This window comes from Equus przewalskii, chromosome X, assembly GCF_037783145.1.
Source record: "Equus przewalskii isolate Varuska chromosome X, EquPr2, whole genome shotgun sequence".
Taxonomy (NCBI): domain Eukaryota; kingdom Metazoa; phylum Chordata; class Mammalia; order Perissodactyla; family Equidae; genus Equus; species Equus przewalskii.
The window spans coordinates 29,488,883-29,510,791 of record NC_091863.1 but is presented as its reverse complement, the minus strand read 5'-3'; the positions used below and the strand labels follow the sequence as shown (position 1 = coordinate 29,510,791).

Sequence of the window (21,909 nt, the reverse complement as noted above, 5' to 3'; positions counted from 1 at the left end):
GAATTAAAACTTCTTAATTGCTTTTGCTTATGCTCATGGATCATGTCCCATAAAGGAAAATGTGTGATGAATATAAAGTTTTATCATCCATGTGGTTTCAAATGTGCTGCTTTACATGTATCTGTTGCTTAAAGAGAGTGATATATAGATAGAGGCATTTTTTATTTTTTAATAGACTTTTTTATGCCACCTGAAAGATAATTTCGGCACCCTACTGCTCATTTGGCAAGAGAAAATTTATTATCTGGGGAAATACTGGCTGAAGAGACTCTGAGGAGGAGCATCAGTTAGCACGTGCTGGGCGACGCTGCAGTAACAACTCCCTATCTCGATGGCTTAGCACAATAGTTCACTTCTTGCTCACACCACACGTCCACCCTGGTGGAGAGGATACACTCGGAGATCCTTGGCGAAGGAGGCTCCATTCTACAGGGGCTTCTCTAATAACTGCAGCAGGGAGGGGGAACAAGAACAACTGCTCACTGGCTCTGAAAGCTACCACTTGGAGAAAATGTTGAGCACTTGTTTTCACATGTTTTTGGCCAACTAAGTTATATGTTCACATACGACTTCACCATCACTGGGGAAGTGTTAAATTACTGAGTGCCTAAAAAGAGGAAAACAGGGATATTTTTAAAAAGCTCTAAAAAAATACAGACTGTTTCTGGAGATTTTTTTTAACCTTTTCTTGTTCTCTTATGTTACCTTGCTGATTAAAGCTAGAGACCAGACCAGGGTTTTATTGCGACAATGTAATGCTTATTATATGGTATATTACATAAGAAAGTTAATCAGAGAGGTACTACACAGACTTCCATTTTAGTCATGATTTAAAATGCATGTTCATAAATTTTATTTGCCTCTGGAAATCTATTCAAGATAAACATTAAGGAGAGCTTTAAGAAAAACAGGATGGCTAACATTACTAAGCATTATTTTACTAAGACATATTTAAAGATCAAAAGGTCTCATTACGCTGATGAAGTCAGATCGATGAGACATTAGATAACTTTGTGCTATTTGGAAATAAAACTCTCTTCCGTGTACCCTCATGGTGGAAATTGTTGGTTGCCTATCCCAGTAACCATTGGCCCTTTCCTTCTCACTGACAAAACCCTCATTCTATTTTGATGTGTATGTGGAGGAGGGCGGTTTCTCAGTCTTCCTTCCAGCTAGGTTTGGTCATCTGATTAAGATTTCACCAAAGGGCTACAAGCAGAAGTGCTGTAGGGTATTTCTGCGAAGCTTCTCTAACAGAGAAAGGGCACGCTCTTATCCTTGTGCTTCCCCCTTTCTGCTGCCTATAAAGTGGATTTGATTGTTGGAGTACTGGATACTTTAGCTGATCCTTGGGAAACGTGACTAAAGATGTGCTTGCTACATGAACTGGAGCCTGGGGGTGTTATACAGCAAGCAGTCAGGACCCCAGAAAAGAAGCCATAGTAAGCTTCTAATAAATCTCTTCAGAATTGTCCGGAAAACAGCCTTTTTGATGAACTTGAGACTGTTCCATCTCAACTCAACATAAGGATCTGGGGCTCAGCATTCAGCCCACACCAGTGCTGAAATGACAAACCATGGGCCAGCGCTTTTCCTTGAGAAACTGTGTGGCTTTTGCCTTTGTAAGTCCCACTCTTGCCTTTGATCTGAGAGACAGTCTTCACAGAGGTGCCCAAGAGTGAATCCTCAATTCTTTAAACTAATGGCTCCAAGTCATTCTTTGAGAGTTCATCTACAGAAGTCTGACTATTCTACGTTGGATTATGTTCTCCCTGATCCAACACCAAATGTCACTGTACCTTTATGTTTCTTTTTATCACAGGAAAAGCTCAAGAGAAGAACTAAGAAAGTATGGCATTTTAAATACAAATGGAAGACACTATATGAGAAAGAACAATCAATAACATTTGAGATCAAAGTGGACACAGACATATTTCTAAGCCGTACTTCATGCTGAGTTGGCAGTTATTTTGAATGAGTACTTCCAAAGTTTCCTTTCCTGCCAAAATTAAATTATAAATGTCTTCATATTTGTTCATCCCATTTTGCTTTTGATTTGAGAAGCATAACATAAAATAGATGTCTTTACCTGTAGCTTCAACAATTCTGGAACTTTGGATCTAATCAAAACTATCTCAAAATATTATATGAAGGAAAATCATATTAAAATTTAGGATACAGAATTCCTATACTGCATTCCAAATTATAAAGGTAGACTCAATTTTGCTGTTCATTAAACTGATCCAACTTTGACCGACTTATGCTCACGGCTACCTACAGCATTTCTTTGAGATCTGACTTTATTTAATATGTGATACTATAAATTATTTGCATTTAATGTGAAGAAATTATTTCAAGGCCATTCAGGTAAAATCTATGATCACAATGAAGCTGCTTAATCACTAAGCAAGAGACTAAAAAGATAAAAACCTAGGAGAATTGTTTACTGAAGAGTTTTTAGCAATACTAGCATTTTATACTATAAAGAAATTAACACAAAATGCCTACAATATTCTTACGGTATCTATAACGTTGCCTTACAGCCCAATGTATTAATTCATATTTTATTGTTCATTAAAGCTAAATGTGAAAGGAAGACTTTAAATGCCTTAGTTAAGCATGAAATTAGCATTCAATAAAACAAATGCAGTGAGACAAAAATGGTTTCTCCTTTAACAGTTTTTCTCACAGAACAACCAATGAAGAAATCAAATGCCTTATAATAAATGCAATGCTTATAATCTCCTAAAACTATTGGCTTAAATACTATTCACTTTTGGAAAATAAACTATATTCATTTTTTTTCCTTTTTGGCAAGGAAGATTGGCCCTGAGCTAACATCTGTTGCCAATCTTTTTCTTTTTTTCTCCCCAAAGCCCCAGTACATAGTTGTATATCCTAGTTGTAAGTCATTCTAGTTCTCCTATGTGAGATGCCACCACAGCATGGCTTGATGAGCAGTGTTAGGTCTGCGCCCAGGATCCGAACCGGCAAGCCCCAGACCACTGAAGTGGAGCATGCGAATTTAACCACTATCAAAATTGCCAAATCCTTGCCTCCTGAGATGTTTTTACATCTAAAAGGATGACACTGATGCTGTCAAGCATTATACAGAGACAAAGGTGTAAAACAAACTAACAACATAGTAGTAATGGTTAACATACGCATGCATTTTGCTAATAGATACCTGCATTATTTTCTTTCTGTCTGACCTTCAACCTTGGTAACCTTGTTTTGATTCTACTTCACTTTATATAGCTATTCTATAGTTTAAAATAGATGAGAAATATAAAGCAATCTAACTTTAAAAAACTCTGCTTCTCTATTCAGAAGTCAAAGTTCTTTCCAAACTGAATACAGACCTCCTAACGTAGGTGGAATAAGCTTAAATACAGTCCGTCCTCATTATTCATGAATTCCATTATTTGCAAATCCGCCTACCTACTAAAATTGATGTAAGACGCCAAAATTAGTACTCATGGTGCTTTCACGTGCTTTTCAGGTGTTTGCAACCTGCACAGAGTGGCGAAAAGTTCCAGTCACTGGTCACACACGTTCCCAGCTGAGGTCAAACAATGTGACACTGGGCCCTTCTGTTTCAGATCTCATACAGAGACGACCAGAGGATGGAGCCGGAAGGGGGCAGTACAGAAGGAAAGAAGTACAGAAGCGCAAGAGCCTCCGGGTCTGGGGCCAGGTGGGCGGGGTTTCAAACAATCCCCCAGCACCTGTTAACAGGTTGGCCTCAGGCAAGTCATTCAACACTTCTGAACCTCATTTTCTCTGTGCAAAGTAGAGAAAAGAGAATCTACCAGGACAGGTTGTTTTCAGGATTTATGATTATAATCTATGTGATTATATATATTTCTCCTAAACAGAATGGCTCAGTGTTCACTAATGGAGGCTCTGTGGCAATTTTATAGAACAGAACTACCAGGAATGAATAATGGGAATCCACTGTATTTAATCAAGTGCATATTTATTCAATTTTCATGCACATAAACCTAGTAACACGTAATAAGACAATAACAGCGTGAATAATATAAATTATATATATAATATAAATTAAATACTTCAAATAAATGAAAACTATTGTGTAATTATATAACAAGTTTACTTGAATGCTAATTTCTCAGAGTTTTTCCTCAGATAATTATAAGCATAAAATATATTGACATTTACTCATGGTTCATGTGGTCAACGAATTGTCCAGATGCAGTTAATTCAGATGGCAAAGAGATAAATGTTGAGGATTCCACCAAAATGACACTAAAATAAATGAAAAAAGGATTATTTTGAGTTCTACTGTAACAAAATTCAGATGACCACAAAACATTCTTCTTTTAATTTTTTTCCATCATTCATAAAATATAATTAGAATCTGAATAAATTATAGTTAAAAAATCCACATGTTCTCAGTCTGCAACTAAAACCATACATTCTTCTCAGTCTGCAACTAAAACCATACATACTAGAAAGAAGGGAAAGATCTAGAATGGAAATATGTAAGTAATAATATTCTTTTATATAGAAAGGCAACACTGAATTCTCATAGCAAGGAAATTTAGAACATAAATGCCTGCCCAAATTATAGTCCAGAAACAAAGAAGAAATCTCACGCTGGTCTCAATGCATTGTCAGAGCTGTACATATTTCATGATTTCTAATCCTATTTCCAAAAAAGAGAAATGTTTCTTTCAGGAGTGGACATGAGGCATGGATGCTAGTTAACCAGTGCATTAATAATTATGCCATCTTCTGGAATCATGCAGCGGTTCAGTCCTTCTTATATGATAATGCTCATTCATTCAAGAATTAGTTACGGAGACTCCATTATGTGTCAGGTGTGGGACTACATGCTAGAAAATACAAACATGAATATGTTATTCCCTCTGCCTTAGGTTGCCCAGGCTGCAGTGGGAGGATAGTGTGGAAATGATACTCTAGCGGTAGGCGAAGGATGTCATGAAGAGTCATGTCAGAAATGCCTAATTCCACCTGCAGAGCTGAACAGGATCTGCATAATATTGTAAAGAACAGATTTATCTAAACTTGATTTGTTAAAAGAAATTTTTATCATGTAACAGTTATTAAGATCTCACAATGCTAGCTTTACAATAAAAAACAGATCTGTAATAAATTGATCAAATGTTTTAGTCTTAAAACACATATACAAACACACACGCAACTGCATACACAGACTAAAATACAACACATTCATATATCCTAATGTTTGAATGCTAACATCAGTGTCTGCCCCCTTACTTTTTTTTTTTTAAAGATTGGTACCTGAGCTAACAAGTGTTGTCAATCTTTTTTCGCCCCCCTCCTTCTTCTCTCCAAAGCCCCTCAGTACATAGCTGTATATTCTAGTTGCGAGTGCCTCTGGTTGTGCTATGTGGGATGCCGCCTCAGCATGGCCTGACGAGCGGTGCCATGTCGGCACCCAGGATCCAAACCGGAGAAACCCTGGGCCGCTGAAGCGGAGCACACGAACTTAACCACTCAGCCATGGGGCTGGCCCTGCCCTCTTATTTTAACTTAATATTTCTGACGCTTCCATATGAGTTGTAGGGAATTATGTGAATATTAAATACTAAAAATTTTTAAACAGACAAAATTAATTGTAGTAAAATGTAAACTATGAACTATGCAACACATATATCAGACTACCAGATTTGCTTCTATCATTGTAAAGTTACAGTTAAGCAAATGCAGGAAGAGCTCCTCTCCAGAGAATAATTTAAATTTAAAATCAGGCACTAAATTCTCATTTAAATTTCATAAAATTATGAGAGCAAAAAAATTTACAATGTTTCTTTATATTTCTATAAATCCAGGGTGAGTCATTGGAGCAATGTTTTTGGTTATAATTTGTTCTGGCTAGAAAACAGTCACAAGAATAATATAATTTGACACACAAAAACATCAAATCAATATAATAAATATTAGATTTTTTCATACTATGCATGTACCATTTTGAGATAAAATAGCGTTCCATACGCTTCCGGTTAAAAGTCTCTGCTTAATTACAATGAGCATGCTTTCCTTAAAACAGACAGAAATATTAATTGTAAAAATGAAATACAAACTGCCGTTAAAATGGAAGAAATCCTATTTGATTACTGTAGCTTCTGAATCAGTGGGTCTTACATTTCAATGTACATGATATAATCGTCTGCAGTGCTTGTTCAAAACGCAGATTCCCAAGCTTCTACTTGCGTGAATTCTGACTTATTAGCAAGTCTGGCATGGATTGCAGGAAGCTCCATTTAAAACAAGCTCTCCCGATGCTTCTTAAATAGCTTTCCTATGGATCGAACTTTGACCATCCTGACTTAGAGCAGTACTGATCTAACAGGAATGTACAAACAAATCCCCGGAAATGTTGCTGAACGCAGATTCTGACTCAACTGAATTGCAGTGAACCTGAGATTCTGTTTTTCTAACAAGGTCCCAGATGATGTTGATTTTGCTGATTCAAGAATCACACTTTGAAAGCAAGAATCTAATCTAAAACGAAAACTATTTTTCAAATTAAACCAGGCTACCAGGAAAAGAAAGGCAGGGAATGGCAGAGTTAGAACCACCATATATTCATCCCTCTATAGAAGCAACAAAAACACAGAAAGCACTTATCAAAATTAACTTTTTCAGATCTCTGGTTAATTAATGAAAGGCTTGCAATGATCTGAGTTGTGTTTATTCAAGAAAAATTGCCAAATCTTGGTAATAACAGTAGAGTGTGTGGCCTAGTAACTTTTATGTTGCAACTCCCATTCTTCTCTCCACAGTTCTGCAGTAGCCTTGAAAACTAGCAGCCTTGCAACCCAGGTAGTTGTGAAAACCTGTAGGCTCTCAGCCACATGAAGGGACAGACTGAGATTGGAGCACTTCAAAAAAATACCATGCCTAGGCTGGCCTTGTTGCCTGGTGGTTAAGTTTGGTGCACTCTGCTTTAGTGGCCAGAATTTGGTTCCCAGATGTGGACCCACACCACTTTTCAGCCATGCTGTAGTGGCAACCCACATACAAAATAGAGGAAGACTGGCAACAGATGTTAGCTCAGGGCAAAACTTCCACAAGCAAAAAGAGGAACATTGGCAACAGATGTTAGCTCAGGGCAAATCTTCCTCAGCAAAAAAAAAAAAAAAAAGAAAAGAAATCCATCCCTGAGCATTATTACTGTTTAACTTGCCTCACAGGTCCCTGGAAAAAGCTCAGTTCGCAAGGTGTCATCTTTATTCGATCTGACTCAAAGGAAAACACCTATCCCCAGGATGTTTGTTGAAAACAAACAGCAGCAATTGGACCTGTGGCTGCTACAGCAGTTGGACCAAATAAAACCCTGTCAAAACATAAAAGCGAGATGTGGGGAACAAGATGTTCATACGTGGGGTTGTAGTAGCTTGCTAGATCCCCAAAATATGTCAAAGATCTTCAACCCCACCTATGGGAGACAATGATGTCTCACCAAGTAACGAATACGAATAAAGAGATAGAAATTATACAAAAGAACCAATTATAATCTCTGGACTTAAAAGGTACAATATCTGAAATAAAAAAAATCACTAGAGGGACTCAACAGCAGGTCTGAGGTGGCAAAAGAAAGAACCAGTGCATCTGAAAATAGGTCAATGAAAACGATTAATTCTAAAGAACAAAAAGAGAAAAGAATGAAGAAAAATTAACATAGCCCTAGAGAACTGTGGGACACATTAAGCCTACAAACATAAGCCTAATCAGAATTCTGAAAAGACAAGAGAAAGAGGCATAAAGAAAATGTGAGGAAATAAATGATGAAAACTTCCCAATTTGATGAGAAACATTAATTTACACATTGAAGAAGCATAAAAAATTCTATGCAGGATAAATCCAGGGTAATCCCAAACTAGACAATAACAGTCAAACTTTTGTAAGGCCAAGCCACAGTAAGCAGCAAGAGAAAATTTACTCAAAATCTACGTTGCTCCTCAATAAAATTAACAGTTGAATTCTCATCTGAAACCACAGAGGACAGAAAGCAACAGGATGCTATATTCAGTGTGCTGAAAGAAGACTGTCAATAAAGAATACAGTATACAGCAAAACTGTCCATCAAAAATGAAAAAGAAAGTAAGATACTATCAAATAAACAAAAACTGAAAAAATTCACTGCTAGCAGACCTGCCCTACAAGAAATACTAACGGGAGTCTTTCAGGCTGAAATAAAAGGACACTAGAAATTAACTCAAAACCATGTGATGAAATAGAAGGCACCAGCAAAGGTAACTACATAACTAAATATATAAAACAAACAAACAAGCTATAAATGTCTTTTCTTTGCAACCCTTTTTATTCTCCTTTCTGATTTAAAAGAATAATGTGAGACAATAAATATAAAACTGTTTTATGGGCTTATAATGTGTAAAGATGCAATGGGTGTAACAATAACAGCAATAATAAGGGGACAGGAAAAGGAGATGTATTGAAGGCAAGTTTCTGAATTACAGTCACGCACCACATGACAATGTTTTACTCAACAACAGACCATACATACAATGGTGGTCCCATAAGATTTGTACCATGTAGCCTAGGTGTGTAGTAGACTTATACCATCTAGGTTTGTGTAAGTACACTCTATGTTGTTCATACAATGACGAAATCACATCATAATTTCTCACAACATATCCCCACTGTTAAGCAACGCATGACTGAATATTGAGATTAAGCTGGTATTAATTTGAGCTAGATTTTGTTTTAAATTAGGATGCTAATTATAAGCTTTAGAGTAACTAAGAGAATAACATATAGTAAAAGAAACAAAAAGGAATTTAAAAGGTAGGCTAAAAATAAATATTTAATACAAAATTAAGCAGTAAGGAAAAATAGAAGAACAAAGACATAAGACATATAGAAAACAAGTATCAAAATGGTAGACATAAATCCTACTGTATCAGAGATAACATTAACTTTAAACGGATTAAACATTCCAACCAAAAGGCAGGGACCGACAAAATGGATAAAAACAGACTAGAAAAAAGACAAACATTGGTTCAAAGACACAACTAGAGTAGGAGCAAAAGAATCAAAAACTACTTACCATGAAAACAGTGACAAAAAGAGAACTAGAGTGGCTGTACTAATAATGGACAAAACAGAACTTAAAGCAAACATTTTTTCCAGCATGACTGCTCCATGGACCCATGAAAATGATTTTTTCCCAGGGAAATGAGTAAAAATTATAAAAATCAACTATTTAAACTCTCTGGAAATTATCCTAAGGGCACAGGACAAATGAAGAAAAATCTACCCAATATTTACTAAATTCAGTAAAAAAAAAAGGTAAAATCTGTGGCATTTGAACCAAGACCACTCCCACCATCCTCTTTCCCGACTCAGCATGACAGAAACTCTACACTAGACTGGTACAGCTAAAAATACAGGGCTCTCTCTTCCTCCAGCTCTCGGCTGAGAGTTATCTTTCTGGGAGCAGTAGTATATCAATATTTCTCATCCTGCCTCCAATACATGTTGGTGAGGCTAAGTTCTGGGCAAGAGCAGTTGACAGGAACTGAGGGGCTCCCTTCTTCTGCCCAGAACCCACTCATGGGACAGAAGCTCTCCATGAGTGTGAAATCGCCCTTGCCCTAGCTTATAAAGTGATTTTCTATACTGGCAGAAGCAAGCCAAGAAAACCTAAAGCTATTATCCCCTATCCCATCTAGCACTCAGCTCCGAATGAGGGGGTATTACTTGGGGGAAAAGAGCACCACTGTCCTCGCCTCCAGCTACAGAGCCATGGCTCAAAGATTTTGCCTGGAGGGAGAAGCTGGCCTTAAAATCAATAGCTCTTATATTCCTAAAGGAACAGATTTCATCTTCAATGAAGCATGGAGAAGATCAAGCCAGAAGGTGCTCTTAAAATAGTGCAGGTTGTGGTGAAAGGCAATTGGGAGGAGATTGGTAGATTCAGTGAAGATACAGGCTAAAGTGTAGAACTGGTAGTTTGGTGGAGAAAACTGGGGAAAGAGACAGCTGGGGAAAGCCCTCCTGGAATCAGAATAAATCTCAAACACTGACCTAAGGAACTATTATTTCCAAGGAGCCTAGATTTGATGGACTTGGTCTGAGGAACAATTTACGCCTCCTGTAGAATTGAAATTAGTGGAATTTAAGAGCTGGGTGTGCACAGGGAAAGGAATAGTCAAAGGGAGCCTGCCAAAGCCACTGTCATGCCAGAGTGTCTGTGGGCATGTCCAAGGCTATGTCCCCTGACAAGCAACATCAGAGTCTTCACACTATGTGTGTGGGGGGGTTCTTGGGGGGAGGGGGTAGACATGGCTAAAATAAGCCAGTAAAATAGGTCAGTAAAAAATTTAAAAACCAGAAAACATTAACATTAACCATCCTATGGGAGATGGGACCAATACTCAGAGTTGCTACAAAGAACTGAGAGAAAATAGAACAAAGTAAAATAAACAGTGTCTCATACATATACGGTAACCAGTAAATGCAGCAATATATCCATAATGGAATTACCAGAAGAAGAGAGAGAGAGAAAGGAAAAGAAAAACCATCTGAAAAATGAGGTGGGTGAGAGCAAAGCTGGATTGGGCTATGGAAATTATTCCAGAAGGTAACATCAATCCATAGGAACAAATAAAAACAGAAATGAGAAATAAGAAGGCTAATATAATAAAAACCCTAACTATACACTTTCTGTCATGGGCTGAATTGTGTCCCCACTTAAACTTCATATGTTAAAGCCCTAACCCCTACTCTCACAAAGTGACTGCATTTGGAGACAAGAGGTGATTAAGTTAAGATGAGGCCATTAGAGTGGGCCCTAATCCATTGTGCCTGGTTTCCTTCTAAGAGGAAATGTGGACATACAAACAGATATGAGGGACGCACACACACCGAGAAAAGACCATGTGAGGACACAGGAAGAAGGTAGCCGTCTGCAAGCGAAAGAGGCGGGCCTCAGGAGAAACCCAATCTGCCAACACCTTGATCTTGGACTTCCAGCCTCCAGAGCTGTGAGACAATACATTTCTGTTTCTTAAGCTACCCAGTCTATGATATTTTGTTATGACAGCCCTAGCAAATTAATACACTGTCCTTTCTTCTCTCAGCTTTCTTAAGGTCATAAAAATTATACAAAATTTAAAAAGAGAAAATACTCATAAATATTATATAATGTTATTGATCATTGTAACATTACTGATATAATACATATGATAAAAATACAAAAAAAGGGGGAAGGGAATTGAATTTTATAAGAGTAACACTTTGTGAATCTCACTGGACTTACGTTAGCATATATCTGAAGCTGATTATAAGTTAAGATGTATATAGTAATCTCTAGCACAACCACTAAGCACATAACTCCAACAATATAGTTAATAAGTCACTAAAGAAATCAAAATGCTACATTAGAAAATATTCACTCAATGTAAAATAAAGCAGTCATGGCAGAGTAGATGAACAAAAAATGTGAAATATATAGAAAAACAAATGGAAATTGATAGATGTAAATCCAACTATGTCAATAATAACATAAATGTGAATGCATTAAACAATTCCATCAAAAGGCAGTGATTATAAGACCAGATTTAAAGACAAACAACAAAACAAGATCCAACTATATGCTCTCTGCAGGAAACACACTTTAAATGCGAAGATACAAATAGATTGAATGTAAAAGGATAGAAAAATATATATCGTGCATACAACTACAAGAAAGCTGCAGTGGCTATACTAATATCAGACATGATAGAATTTGAAACAAAAATGGTAACTATAGATGAAGAGAGACATTTTGTAATGTTAAATACTTCCAAACTCATTTTAATGGATGAGCACTACCCTGATAGCAAAGCCAGACAAACATGCTACAAGAAAAGAAAATTACAGACCGATATCCCTAATGAGCATCCTCAACAAAATACAAGCAAACCAAATTCAACAGCACGTTGAAAGGATCATAAAACATTATCAAGTGAGATTTATCCCTGGGATGCAAGGATGGTTCAACATACAGAAATCAGTAAATGTGATACACAACATTAATAGATCGAAAGTTAAAAAGCATATGATCATCTCCATAGACGCAGAAAAAGCATTTGACAAAATTCAACATCCTTTCATGATAAAAACTCTCAACCAATCAGGTATAGAAGGAATGTACCTCAACATAATAAAACCATATATGACAAGCCCACAGTTAACATCATATTCAACAGTGAAAACCTGAAAGCTTTTCCTCTAAGATCAAGAACAAGATGATGGCCACTCTCGTTACCTCTATACAATACATTACAGGAAATCCTAGTGAGAGCAATCAAGCAAGAAAAATAAAAGCCATCAAAATCGGAAAGGAAGAATTAAAATTATGTTTGCAGACGACATGACCTTATTTATAGAAAACTCTAAAGACCCCACCAAAAAACCCAAAACTGTTGGAACTAATAAAATTCAGTAAAGATGCAGGATACAAAATTAACATTAAAAAAATAGTTGTGTGGGGCCAGCCTGGTGACACAGCAGTTAAGTTCGCACATTCTGCTTCAGTGGCCCAAGGTTTGCCGGTTTGGATCCCAGGTGCAGACCTATGCACTGCTTGTCAAGCCATGCTGTGGCAGGCGTACCACATATAAAGCAGAGGAAGGTGGGCACGGATGTTAGCTCAGGGCCAGTCATCCTCAGGAAAAAAGAGGAGGATTGGTGGCAGATGTTAGCTCAGGGCTAATCTTCCTCAAAAGAAAAAAAAAGAAAGAAAACCAGTTATGTTTCTATACACTAACAACAAACTATCTGAAAAGGAAATTAAGAAAACAATCCCATTTACAATAGCATCACAAAGAATAAAATACTAAGGAATAAATGTAATCAAGTAAGTCAAAGACTTATACACTGAAAACTATAAAACACTGATGAAAGGAATTTAAAAAGACAAAAAAATGGGAAGACATTCTGTGTTCATGGATTGGAAGTCTTATATTGTTAAAATGTCTGTGCTAACCAAAGCAATCTACAGATTCAGTGCTATCCCCATCAAAAGCCCAATGGCATTCTTTACAGAAACAGAAAAAACAATCCAAAAAAAATTCACATGGAACCACAAAAGACCAAGAATAGCCAAAGTGATCTTGAGACAGAAGAACAAAAATTGAGGCATCACACTTCCTGATTTCAAAATACATTACAAAGCTAAAGTAATTAAAACAGCAGGGTACTGGCATAAAGACAGATATACAGCCCAAAGAAAAATAATAGAGAGCCCTGAAATAAACCTCATATAAACTGTCAACTGATCTTTGACAAGGGTGCCAAGAATACACAATGAGAAAGGATAGTCTCTTCAATGAGTGATGTGGGGAAAACTGGACAGCCACATGCAAAAGAATGAAATCAAACCCTATGTTATACCATACACAAAAATCAACTCAAAATGGATTAAAGATTTAAATGTAAGACCTGAAGCTGTAAATCTCCCAAAAGAAAACATAGGGGAAAAGCTTCTTGACACAGGTCTTGGCAATAACTTCTGGGATATGACACCAAAAGTACAAGTAACAAAAGCAAAAATAGTCAGGTAGGACTACATCAGACTACACAGCTTCTGCACAGCAAAGGAAACAGTCAACACAGTGAAAAGGCAACTTACAAAATGAGACAAAATATTTGTAAACCATTATCTGATAAGGGGTTAATATCGAAAATACATGAGAAACTCCTACAATTCAATAATAACGGGGAAAAAAACCAAATAACCCAATTAAAGGGACATTTCTCCAAAGAAGACATACAGATGGCCAACAGGTAGATGAAAAGGTGTTCAATATCGCTAATCACCAGAGAAATGCAAAGCAAAACCACAATGAGATATCACCTCACACCTGTTAGAAGGACTAGTACCAAAAAAGCAAGAGACAACAAGTGTTGGCGAAGACATGGAGAAAAGGGAACGCTGTGCACTGTTGGTGGGAATGTAAGTTAGTGCAGCCACTATGGGAAACAGTATGGAGGTTCTTCAAAAATTAAAAATAGGGGCCAGCCCAGTGGTGCAGTGGTTAAGTGCACACATTCCACTTTGGCTGTCCGGGGTTCGCTGGTTTGGATCCCAGGTGTGGATATGGCACTGCTTGGCAAGCCATGCTGTAGCAGGCATCCCACGTACAAAGTAGAGGACGATGGGCATGGATGTTAGCTCAGGGCCAGTCTTCCTCAGCAAAAAGAGGAGGATTGGCAGCGGTTAGCTCAGGGCCAATCTTCCTCAAAAAAAAAAAAAAAATTAAAAATAGAATCAGCATATGATACAGCAATCCCACTTCTGGGTACTTATTCAAAGGAAGTGAAATCAGCGTCTCAAAGAGATAGCTTCACTCTCATGTTCATTGCAGTATTGTTCACAATAGCCAAAATATGGAAACAATCCAAACAACCATCAACAGATGAATGGATTAAAAAAAATGTGGTTCTTGTGTGTATGTGTGTATATATATGGAATATCATTCAGCCTTAACGAAGAAGGAAATCCTGTAATATGTGACGACATGGATGAACCTTGAGGACATTATGCAAAGTGAAATAAGCCAGTCTCAGAAGGACAAATACTGTATGATTGCATTTATATGAGGCATCTAAAATAGTCAGGCTCATAAAGCAGAAAATAGATTGGTGGATGCTAGGAGCTTGGAGGAGGATGAAATGGGGAGTTGTATAAAGTTTCAATTAGGCAAGATGAGTAAGTACTAGAGATGTTCTATACAACACAGCGCCCACAGTTCACAGCAAGGTATTGTTAAGCACTTAAACATTTGTTAAGAGGGTAAATCTCCTGTTAAGCATTGTTACCACAAATAAAAAAAAAGAAAGGAACACAAGGGAACTTTTGCAAGTGACGGATGTTTATTACCTTGATTGTTGTGATAGTATCATGGCTGTATGCATATGTCCAAACTCATCAAACTGTAGAAATTAAACGTGCAGTTTTTTTGTATATCAATTATACGTCAACTAAGATTTTTTTAAAAAAAGATAAAAACAATAGAGAATATCATGGAAATCAGAAGAAGGTTCTTTGAAAAGATCAATAACATTGACAAATCTTTACCTAGACTAATCAAGAATAAAGGAGAGAAAAATCAAATGACTAAAGTAAGGGATGGAAGAAGGGCCATCACTACTGACTTGCCAGGAAAGATAAAAGACTATAAGGGAATACTATGAAAACTTCTGTGCCAACAAATTCGACAATTTAGAGGAAATGCACAAATTCATAGAATGGCATAAACTATCAAAACTGATCCAGGAAGAAATAGAAAATCTGACTAGGCCTGTAGCAAGTAAAGAGATGACATTAGTAATGAAATGACTTCCCCCAAAGCAAAGCTCAGCCCCAGATGGCTTCAGGTGTGAATACTTCCAAACATCAAAAGAATTAACACCAATCCTTCAGAAACTCTTCCAAAAAGTAGAAAGAATCACTTCCCAAATCATTCTCTGAGGCCAGTATTAATGATACAAAAAACAGATAAAGACATCACAAGGAAAGGGAATTACATTATGAAATCCTATGATTATAAATGCAAAATCTTCAACAAAATACTTGCAAACCAAATCATATAACATGTAAAAAAGCATTATACAGCACGAATAGTTACATTCTGCAAAAAGGAATTTGAAAACTACTGATCTGGCAGACAGAGATGTGGGAGCTAATCCTGTCTCTGTTAAATCTAAACTCGGTTGCCTTTTTTGTTAAATTTTGATAAAAAATGATCAAATCCGGTCACTGTGCTACACATAATTTTGGGGAAAATATATAGAAATTTTATTTTAAAGTATGTTTAATATGAGATTGTTAATAACTAAATTCATCATTTTTAAGTGTAATATTAAAAACTAGGTCACTTGTTATACTGTTTATAACATAAAAATAGTCTCTATATGAATTAACTGGCATTAAATGTCTTATCTATTCTTTTAAAATTTAAAAAGTAACATACGCCTACCGTGAAATATTCATTTTACAGATTTTGTGATTGGTTTTAAAATTTTGAGTTTATATGCCCATTGCTTAAGTTTGAGGGGCACATTCATACGAGGGAGGAAGGAGTCAAAATTCCTCAGCTAACAATCTTGTCCTCTACTGAACCATGCACCCCTTACAAGAAGTAACGACTTTAATTCACCGTGAAATAAACCATAAAATAACAACAAAATATGCTGATTTTTTGAGAAACATACAACTATAATGTTCCACCAATTCCTGGCACTTTGACATCTTCCTTCAGCTCTAACACAAGAATACGTATGATCCTGATTTCTTCTGAAGAACAGTCATTTGGTTTATTTAAGGGCATATTTTAATGCTGGGTTAATGCCACATATTCTGACATTTTTTGATTCTCACTTCCTGATATAACACTTTAACAAAATTACAGTAAATAAAATTCTCGCTCACATGAACATGGGAACCATAAATTCACCGATAACTGTTTTAACAAAAGAATTTTTTTATCAACAATAAATGGTATTGTTAATAAGAAACTACCAAAAACCTAGATGTACAGTGATTTAAAAAACTAGAAATTATCAAATACTAAAATAATAAGCATACATACAACTTGCAGTCTCAACACTAAGTATTATTGTGAGGATATGATTTCTAAAGCTAGTGGAAACAGTTCCTAATTTAAGTAGTACATAAGGTACCATTGTCCATCTTCTTCAACATGTAAATTTATAGAAAGATATTTTTCTGTTGTGACCCTAAATAATACTTATGCATTTTAGTGTCTTTTCATTTCAAATCTATGTTGTAGTTAGTGGTGTTAAATCTCAAGATGCACAAATATACACTTAATGTGCTGTTTTAATTAATCATGATTCCTTAAGTAAAAATGCATTTTCTGCTTGAATCAATATTTCACTTTTGGAAATCAACAGATGGAATAAAATACAGATGGAATAGAAGTAAAAAAGTCTATTAATTATAAATTTTTAAAAATTGAAAGAATAATACATCTCAATAAACAAAGCTTATAGATAAAATTCATAAATTTGATATGATCAGTCTTCGCTTTGTATAGATCAAATAGCATTTCGAGGAAAACTGATTTACCTTGATTATTTCTTCTGTTTTACCTGATGATGCTTATAAATTTATAGCAACATAAATATATAACATTTCTCCTCAAACTGATTCATGTTGAAGAAAATTACATATTTCCCTTAAGATTGGATATGGCTAATTGCAATGAATTTACACTAAAACAATAACTTACCTGAAGTCCCCAGCAGTACTGAAGGGATTTTTAACATTCACAGTGAATTCTTTCCATTTATAACATGGGGATTTGCATTTTATAATTTCCTAAAGTAAAAATAAATAAAACATACTATATGATAATAACAAAAAAGACTATCCTGAATTATAAAATATAAACTTAAAGTATTACAGTGATATTAATTTACATAATTCCCCTTTCCCACAAACATTGTACTGCCAAAATCTGGGAGGAAAGAATAAAAATAGATTTAACATCATCACTGACCCATAGTGCTAACACCTGAACTATCTGTTACACTAGTGTCTCCCAAATTGATTTCCTTACAATTGGTTTTGTTAATGACTGAACATGATTTCACAGGCAAATTAATCAATCATATATATACCTAATACACATGGCATAAGGAAGAGGCAGGAGTGTGTGAGTGCGCGAATATCTGTGTATGAGTGTGTGTGAGTGTGACATGCCTACGTTTGTAATGGGGTGGCTACACTGACATATCCGTACTATAATAAAAGCACAAATGTAAAATTAAAACTTCAAATTACCCAAAGGACTTCCATGAAGGAAAAGATACTAGGAATTATACATTTTTAGACTGATCATGTTCTTACCTTATTTTATTTCTCCATTATTATCCAATCCACTTCCTGGTGACTAAGACCATGAGTAGCCAGATGGAGAAGTAAACAGAGACTGCATGAGCTTCAGGTGTCAGCTTTTCTGCCCCAGAGCCATGCTAACAACAGGCTAAAACCATCCATGTCTCTAAGACACATGTGGCAAAGCAACGTTTTGTTTCAGAGAATTTGTGTGAGAGGGTTGGGAAGTCTAAGAGTTCATTATTTAGGAGGAAATTCAAAGATCACAATACACATCTCTGTGACAATCAAATGCCTACTTCCTGTTCTGGGTGTCATTATCCAATAAGCCAGTCTGTCTTAATGCTCTCCTCACACAACTGTCCATTACTACTCATTCTCTTTACCTGCTACTCATGACACTGCACACTTAAAATTCTCTACAATCTATATGGAAATCTGGCAACACAACACATTTACTTCTTTTTTACCATACATCCATGGTAGAAAATAATATTTAAACAAAATAATGGCTATAAAAAGTCAATCATAGCAATGTCACAACCATTTGACAGAGATTTTACAATCCTTTTTCCCTATCCTTTGACATATAAACAGTTAGAACTGGAACATCATCACTTCTCAATAAATGCCAGTCTTAGCATCATCTTTACCATCGATTTGATCCACAGGACACTCAAGATAAATTGATGAATGTTGCTATCAGAGAAGAGAAACATTTTCTTTGCTGTCTAAACCACTAATGTTTAATTCAAACAAAAACAGTCAAAGGCCCAGGGACTGCTTTAACTTAAATCCCAAGTTTCCATGGCAGAAGGGCATGTAAATTGCTGTGTGTGTAGTGGACAACTCCATCATGAAAAGAACGAAATCAGATCTTAAAAATCTGACCTTAAAGTAACAATCAATACAAGTCCTTTTAAATTCTATTATAAAACTGGAGACTTATTTCCACAGAAAGAGTGTCAGGGCAAGAATATCAGAGACCCAGAAGCCAAGAATCGTGCAAATCTAAGTATGTGCACATCTGTGTGTCTGGACACAAACGCTCTCAAAGAATAAGAGCTGCATGGAAATAAAACCTGAAAGAACAATTGTGCGTGGGCAACTCCATGGCCTGGCCTGAGAAGAGAAACAAAGACATACAAAACAGGGAGAATGTACTTACAATGGCTTTAAAATTGAGCACTTCACCCTTAAGAGCAAAGGCCATCGTAGTGCCTCTTACTGCATTCCTAGGTTTTGAAATTAGTATCAGTAAAGCTTCAGCAGGATGAAGGAAGCGACTCATGAATTTCACAGTGAGATTAACTTGGTCTCTGTTTAATAAAAGGTAAAAGAGAAAATATCGTATTGAAAAGATCCAACGAATAAGCATCTATTCAGTGTAGATCATGTACCCAGTGCCTACACTCGGCAATATACTTACTTCTACAATAAAATTAAAGACGGTTACAGACCTCAGGAAGCCTGCAACCTAGTTACTGTCACCAGTTAAAACATCTTGATCCAGCGTATAAAATCTAAAGTTGCCTTCAAATGTATGTAATCTGCCAAATATTGGATTTTCTAACAGCTAGCCATAGGAAATCATATACATTTTTGTGTGAGGTTCACAGGACATTCTGTGCTACCATTTACACAAATACTTAGTCATACCACTGGTTTTTTATCACACAGAGAAAAAAATGAGAAAAGCTAAGAATTCAAAAAAATATGTAATGCTGTGGTTGAAAATAAAATTCAAATCTCAAATCAAAATAATGGTTATATAAATAGCATGATTTTTACTTGAGAGAAACACTTGATTCAAAGAAGGAATTAAAAAAAGCATGTCCATCTCCCTTAAACTTCAACTTTCTAGTCTAAAACATGGCAAAATGGTAGGGAGTCTATGGACTTGGAGATGTCACTTACCTGTTTGTAGAGGAATGAATACACTGTGGCACCCTGGCAACCTTACATGACAACACATACGCCATGTATGCAAGGCCTAACTGCAGTATCAATCTTGGCGGAAAGTCCTGTAATCCTCTCATTACATAAGAGCATGGAGGCTCAGGAAGAGCTGCTAGGGGACGTTTCTCACTTGCCTCCCTAGCTCCCCTGACAGGCTGTCACCAGTTCCTCATTGCCTCCTAGATTCTGATGAGGTATGAGGCTTGCTGCCTAGCCCCCTTCAGGGTAGAGCTACAGGCTATCAAACTGCTCAGTTGCAGCATAAAATTGGCTGTCAGCAGCAGCGTGTCCTACCATCCATGATGCAGTCATCTGGCCCCTTTTGTTTGGATGTTGCCCTGCACAAGGGACATGAGGATCTGCCCCCTTTGATTACTTTGTTTTCACTGTTTATGTACATAATGAACTCTCCAAATAAAAAAGTGGACTTAGTGTTTCCTTACTGGCTGAATCTTTCAGCCTTGCCTTGCCAGAGCTGTGGGTGATAAATCTTGGGGAAATTTTACCTTTTGCTTTCGCTCTGGCTTTTAGCATAGTTAGCATTATACACCATATCACAGATATTCCTTTGTACAAACTATCACCTATCGCCTTCTCTTAGGATACAGATATTTGGGAATGGAGATGGAAATAGATCCTCAGTGTCAAACTTCAGCTTAACTGCCCCAGAACTCTTGTGGAATGATTGTTGAATGTGTAAGTCTAGGCAGTGGCAAAGAGTAAAGTGAATGAGGGACTTTCAAAATCAACAGAAATGTTCTCAAAATTGTTTTTTAGGGAAGATTATAGCTTACATCTAGCAGGAGTGGGGATGGTTTTTACTCAGAAATGTCATAACTGATCTCCTCAATTTGTGCAAGAGGACATTTCCTTGGCCATTATGAAAAGCTCATGGACTTGAAAAACAAAGGCTATTTGACCTTGAGATCTTTTTCTGGGTGTATAGGCTCAAATTGTGTGTTAGAATACCTACGAGTGATTTAGGACTTTTCCAGATATTCTAAAATTCATCATTAGATAAAGTCATTCATTCATTCAACTGATATTTATAGAGAATTTATAATGTTCCAGGCACCGTTTTAGATTTTTGGGATACAATAATTAGAAAAAAACACACTATTCCCGATCTCCTGGATCTTCCCTTCTACAGGACATGGCAGATATTAACTATGTCATCACAAAATAAATGTGAAATTACAAATGAGGTCTGTGCTATAAATGGTATGAGAACCTAGACTGGAGAGTGTGATATAGTCTGATGGGATATGTTAGGTGGGATGTGAAGGATGAGAATGAGTTAGCTAGAATGAGCAGGGAAGGAAAGAAGGAATCCAAGCCCTCTGATATGAGGAATTATGCGTTTGAAGAACTTGCCAAAAGCCAGGGCATCTGAAGCTTAGAGAGCAAGGGTGTTAGTGATGCAAGATATAGCCAAGAGCCAGCCATGAAAGGCCACATGGACCAGGTTGAGATATTCAGTCTGTATCCTAATGGTGATGGGAAACTACGGAAATATTTTAAGCAGAAGAATAACCTAAGTAACAAATTTGCATTTAAAAAAAAAAAAAATATATTGTCATGGGGCTGGCCCCGTGGCTGAGTGGTTAAGTTCGCGCACTCCGCAGCAGGCGGCCCAGTGTTTCGTTAGTTCGAATCCTGGGCGCGGACATGGCACTGCTCATCAGACCACGCTGAGGCAGCGTCCCACATGCCACAACTAGAAGAACCCACAACGAAGAATACACAACTATGTACCGGGGGGCTTTGGGGAGAAAAAGGAAAAAATAAAATCTTAAAAAAAAAAAAAAATATTGTCATTATAATATAGAGGATGTATTGCAAAGAAGCCTACTAGGAGTCTATTGTAGCGGCCCAGTTTAAAGATGATGGTTCATCAAATTAGAATGGAAGAGGCAGATAAGGTGAAAAGATGCCAAATGTAAGACATACTTGGTAAAATCAATAGGACTTGGTAATGGACTGGATCTCCGTGGTAGCTGATGAAGAAAGGTGTTCAAGAATGATCATAATCTAAATAACATGCACTTAAGTGAATTTATGACTAT

The 21,909-nt window shown here is 36.6% G+C and overlaps 1 protein-coding gene across 1 annotated transcript in view; it reads right to left on the bottom strand.

The window, feature by feature from the left end:
- Positions 1-21,909, bottom strand: part of CFAP47 (cilia and flagella associated protein 47) — a 422,907-nt gene that overhangs the window by 186,804 nt on the left and 214,194 nt on the right. Inside the window, exons 38-40 of the mRNA XM_070603391.1 lie at positions 19,053-19,203; positions 17,277-17,365; positions 4,183-4,269 (exon numbers count right to left, since the gene is read on the bottom strand). Coding sequence (XP_070459492.1) covers positions 4,183-4,269; positions 17,277-17,365; positions 19,053-19,203 — 327 coding nt within the window. The remainder of the gene's footprint in view (positions 1-4,182; positions 4,270-17,276; positions 17,366-19,052; positions 19,204-21,909) is intronic.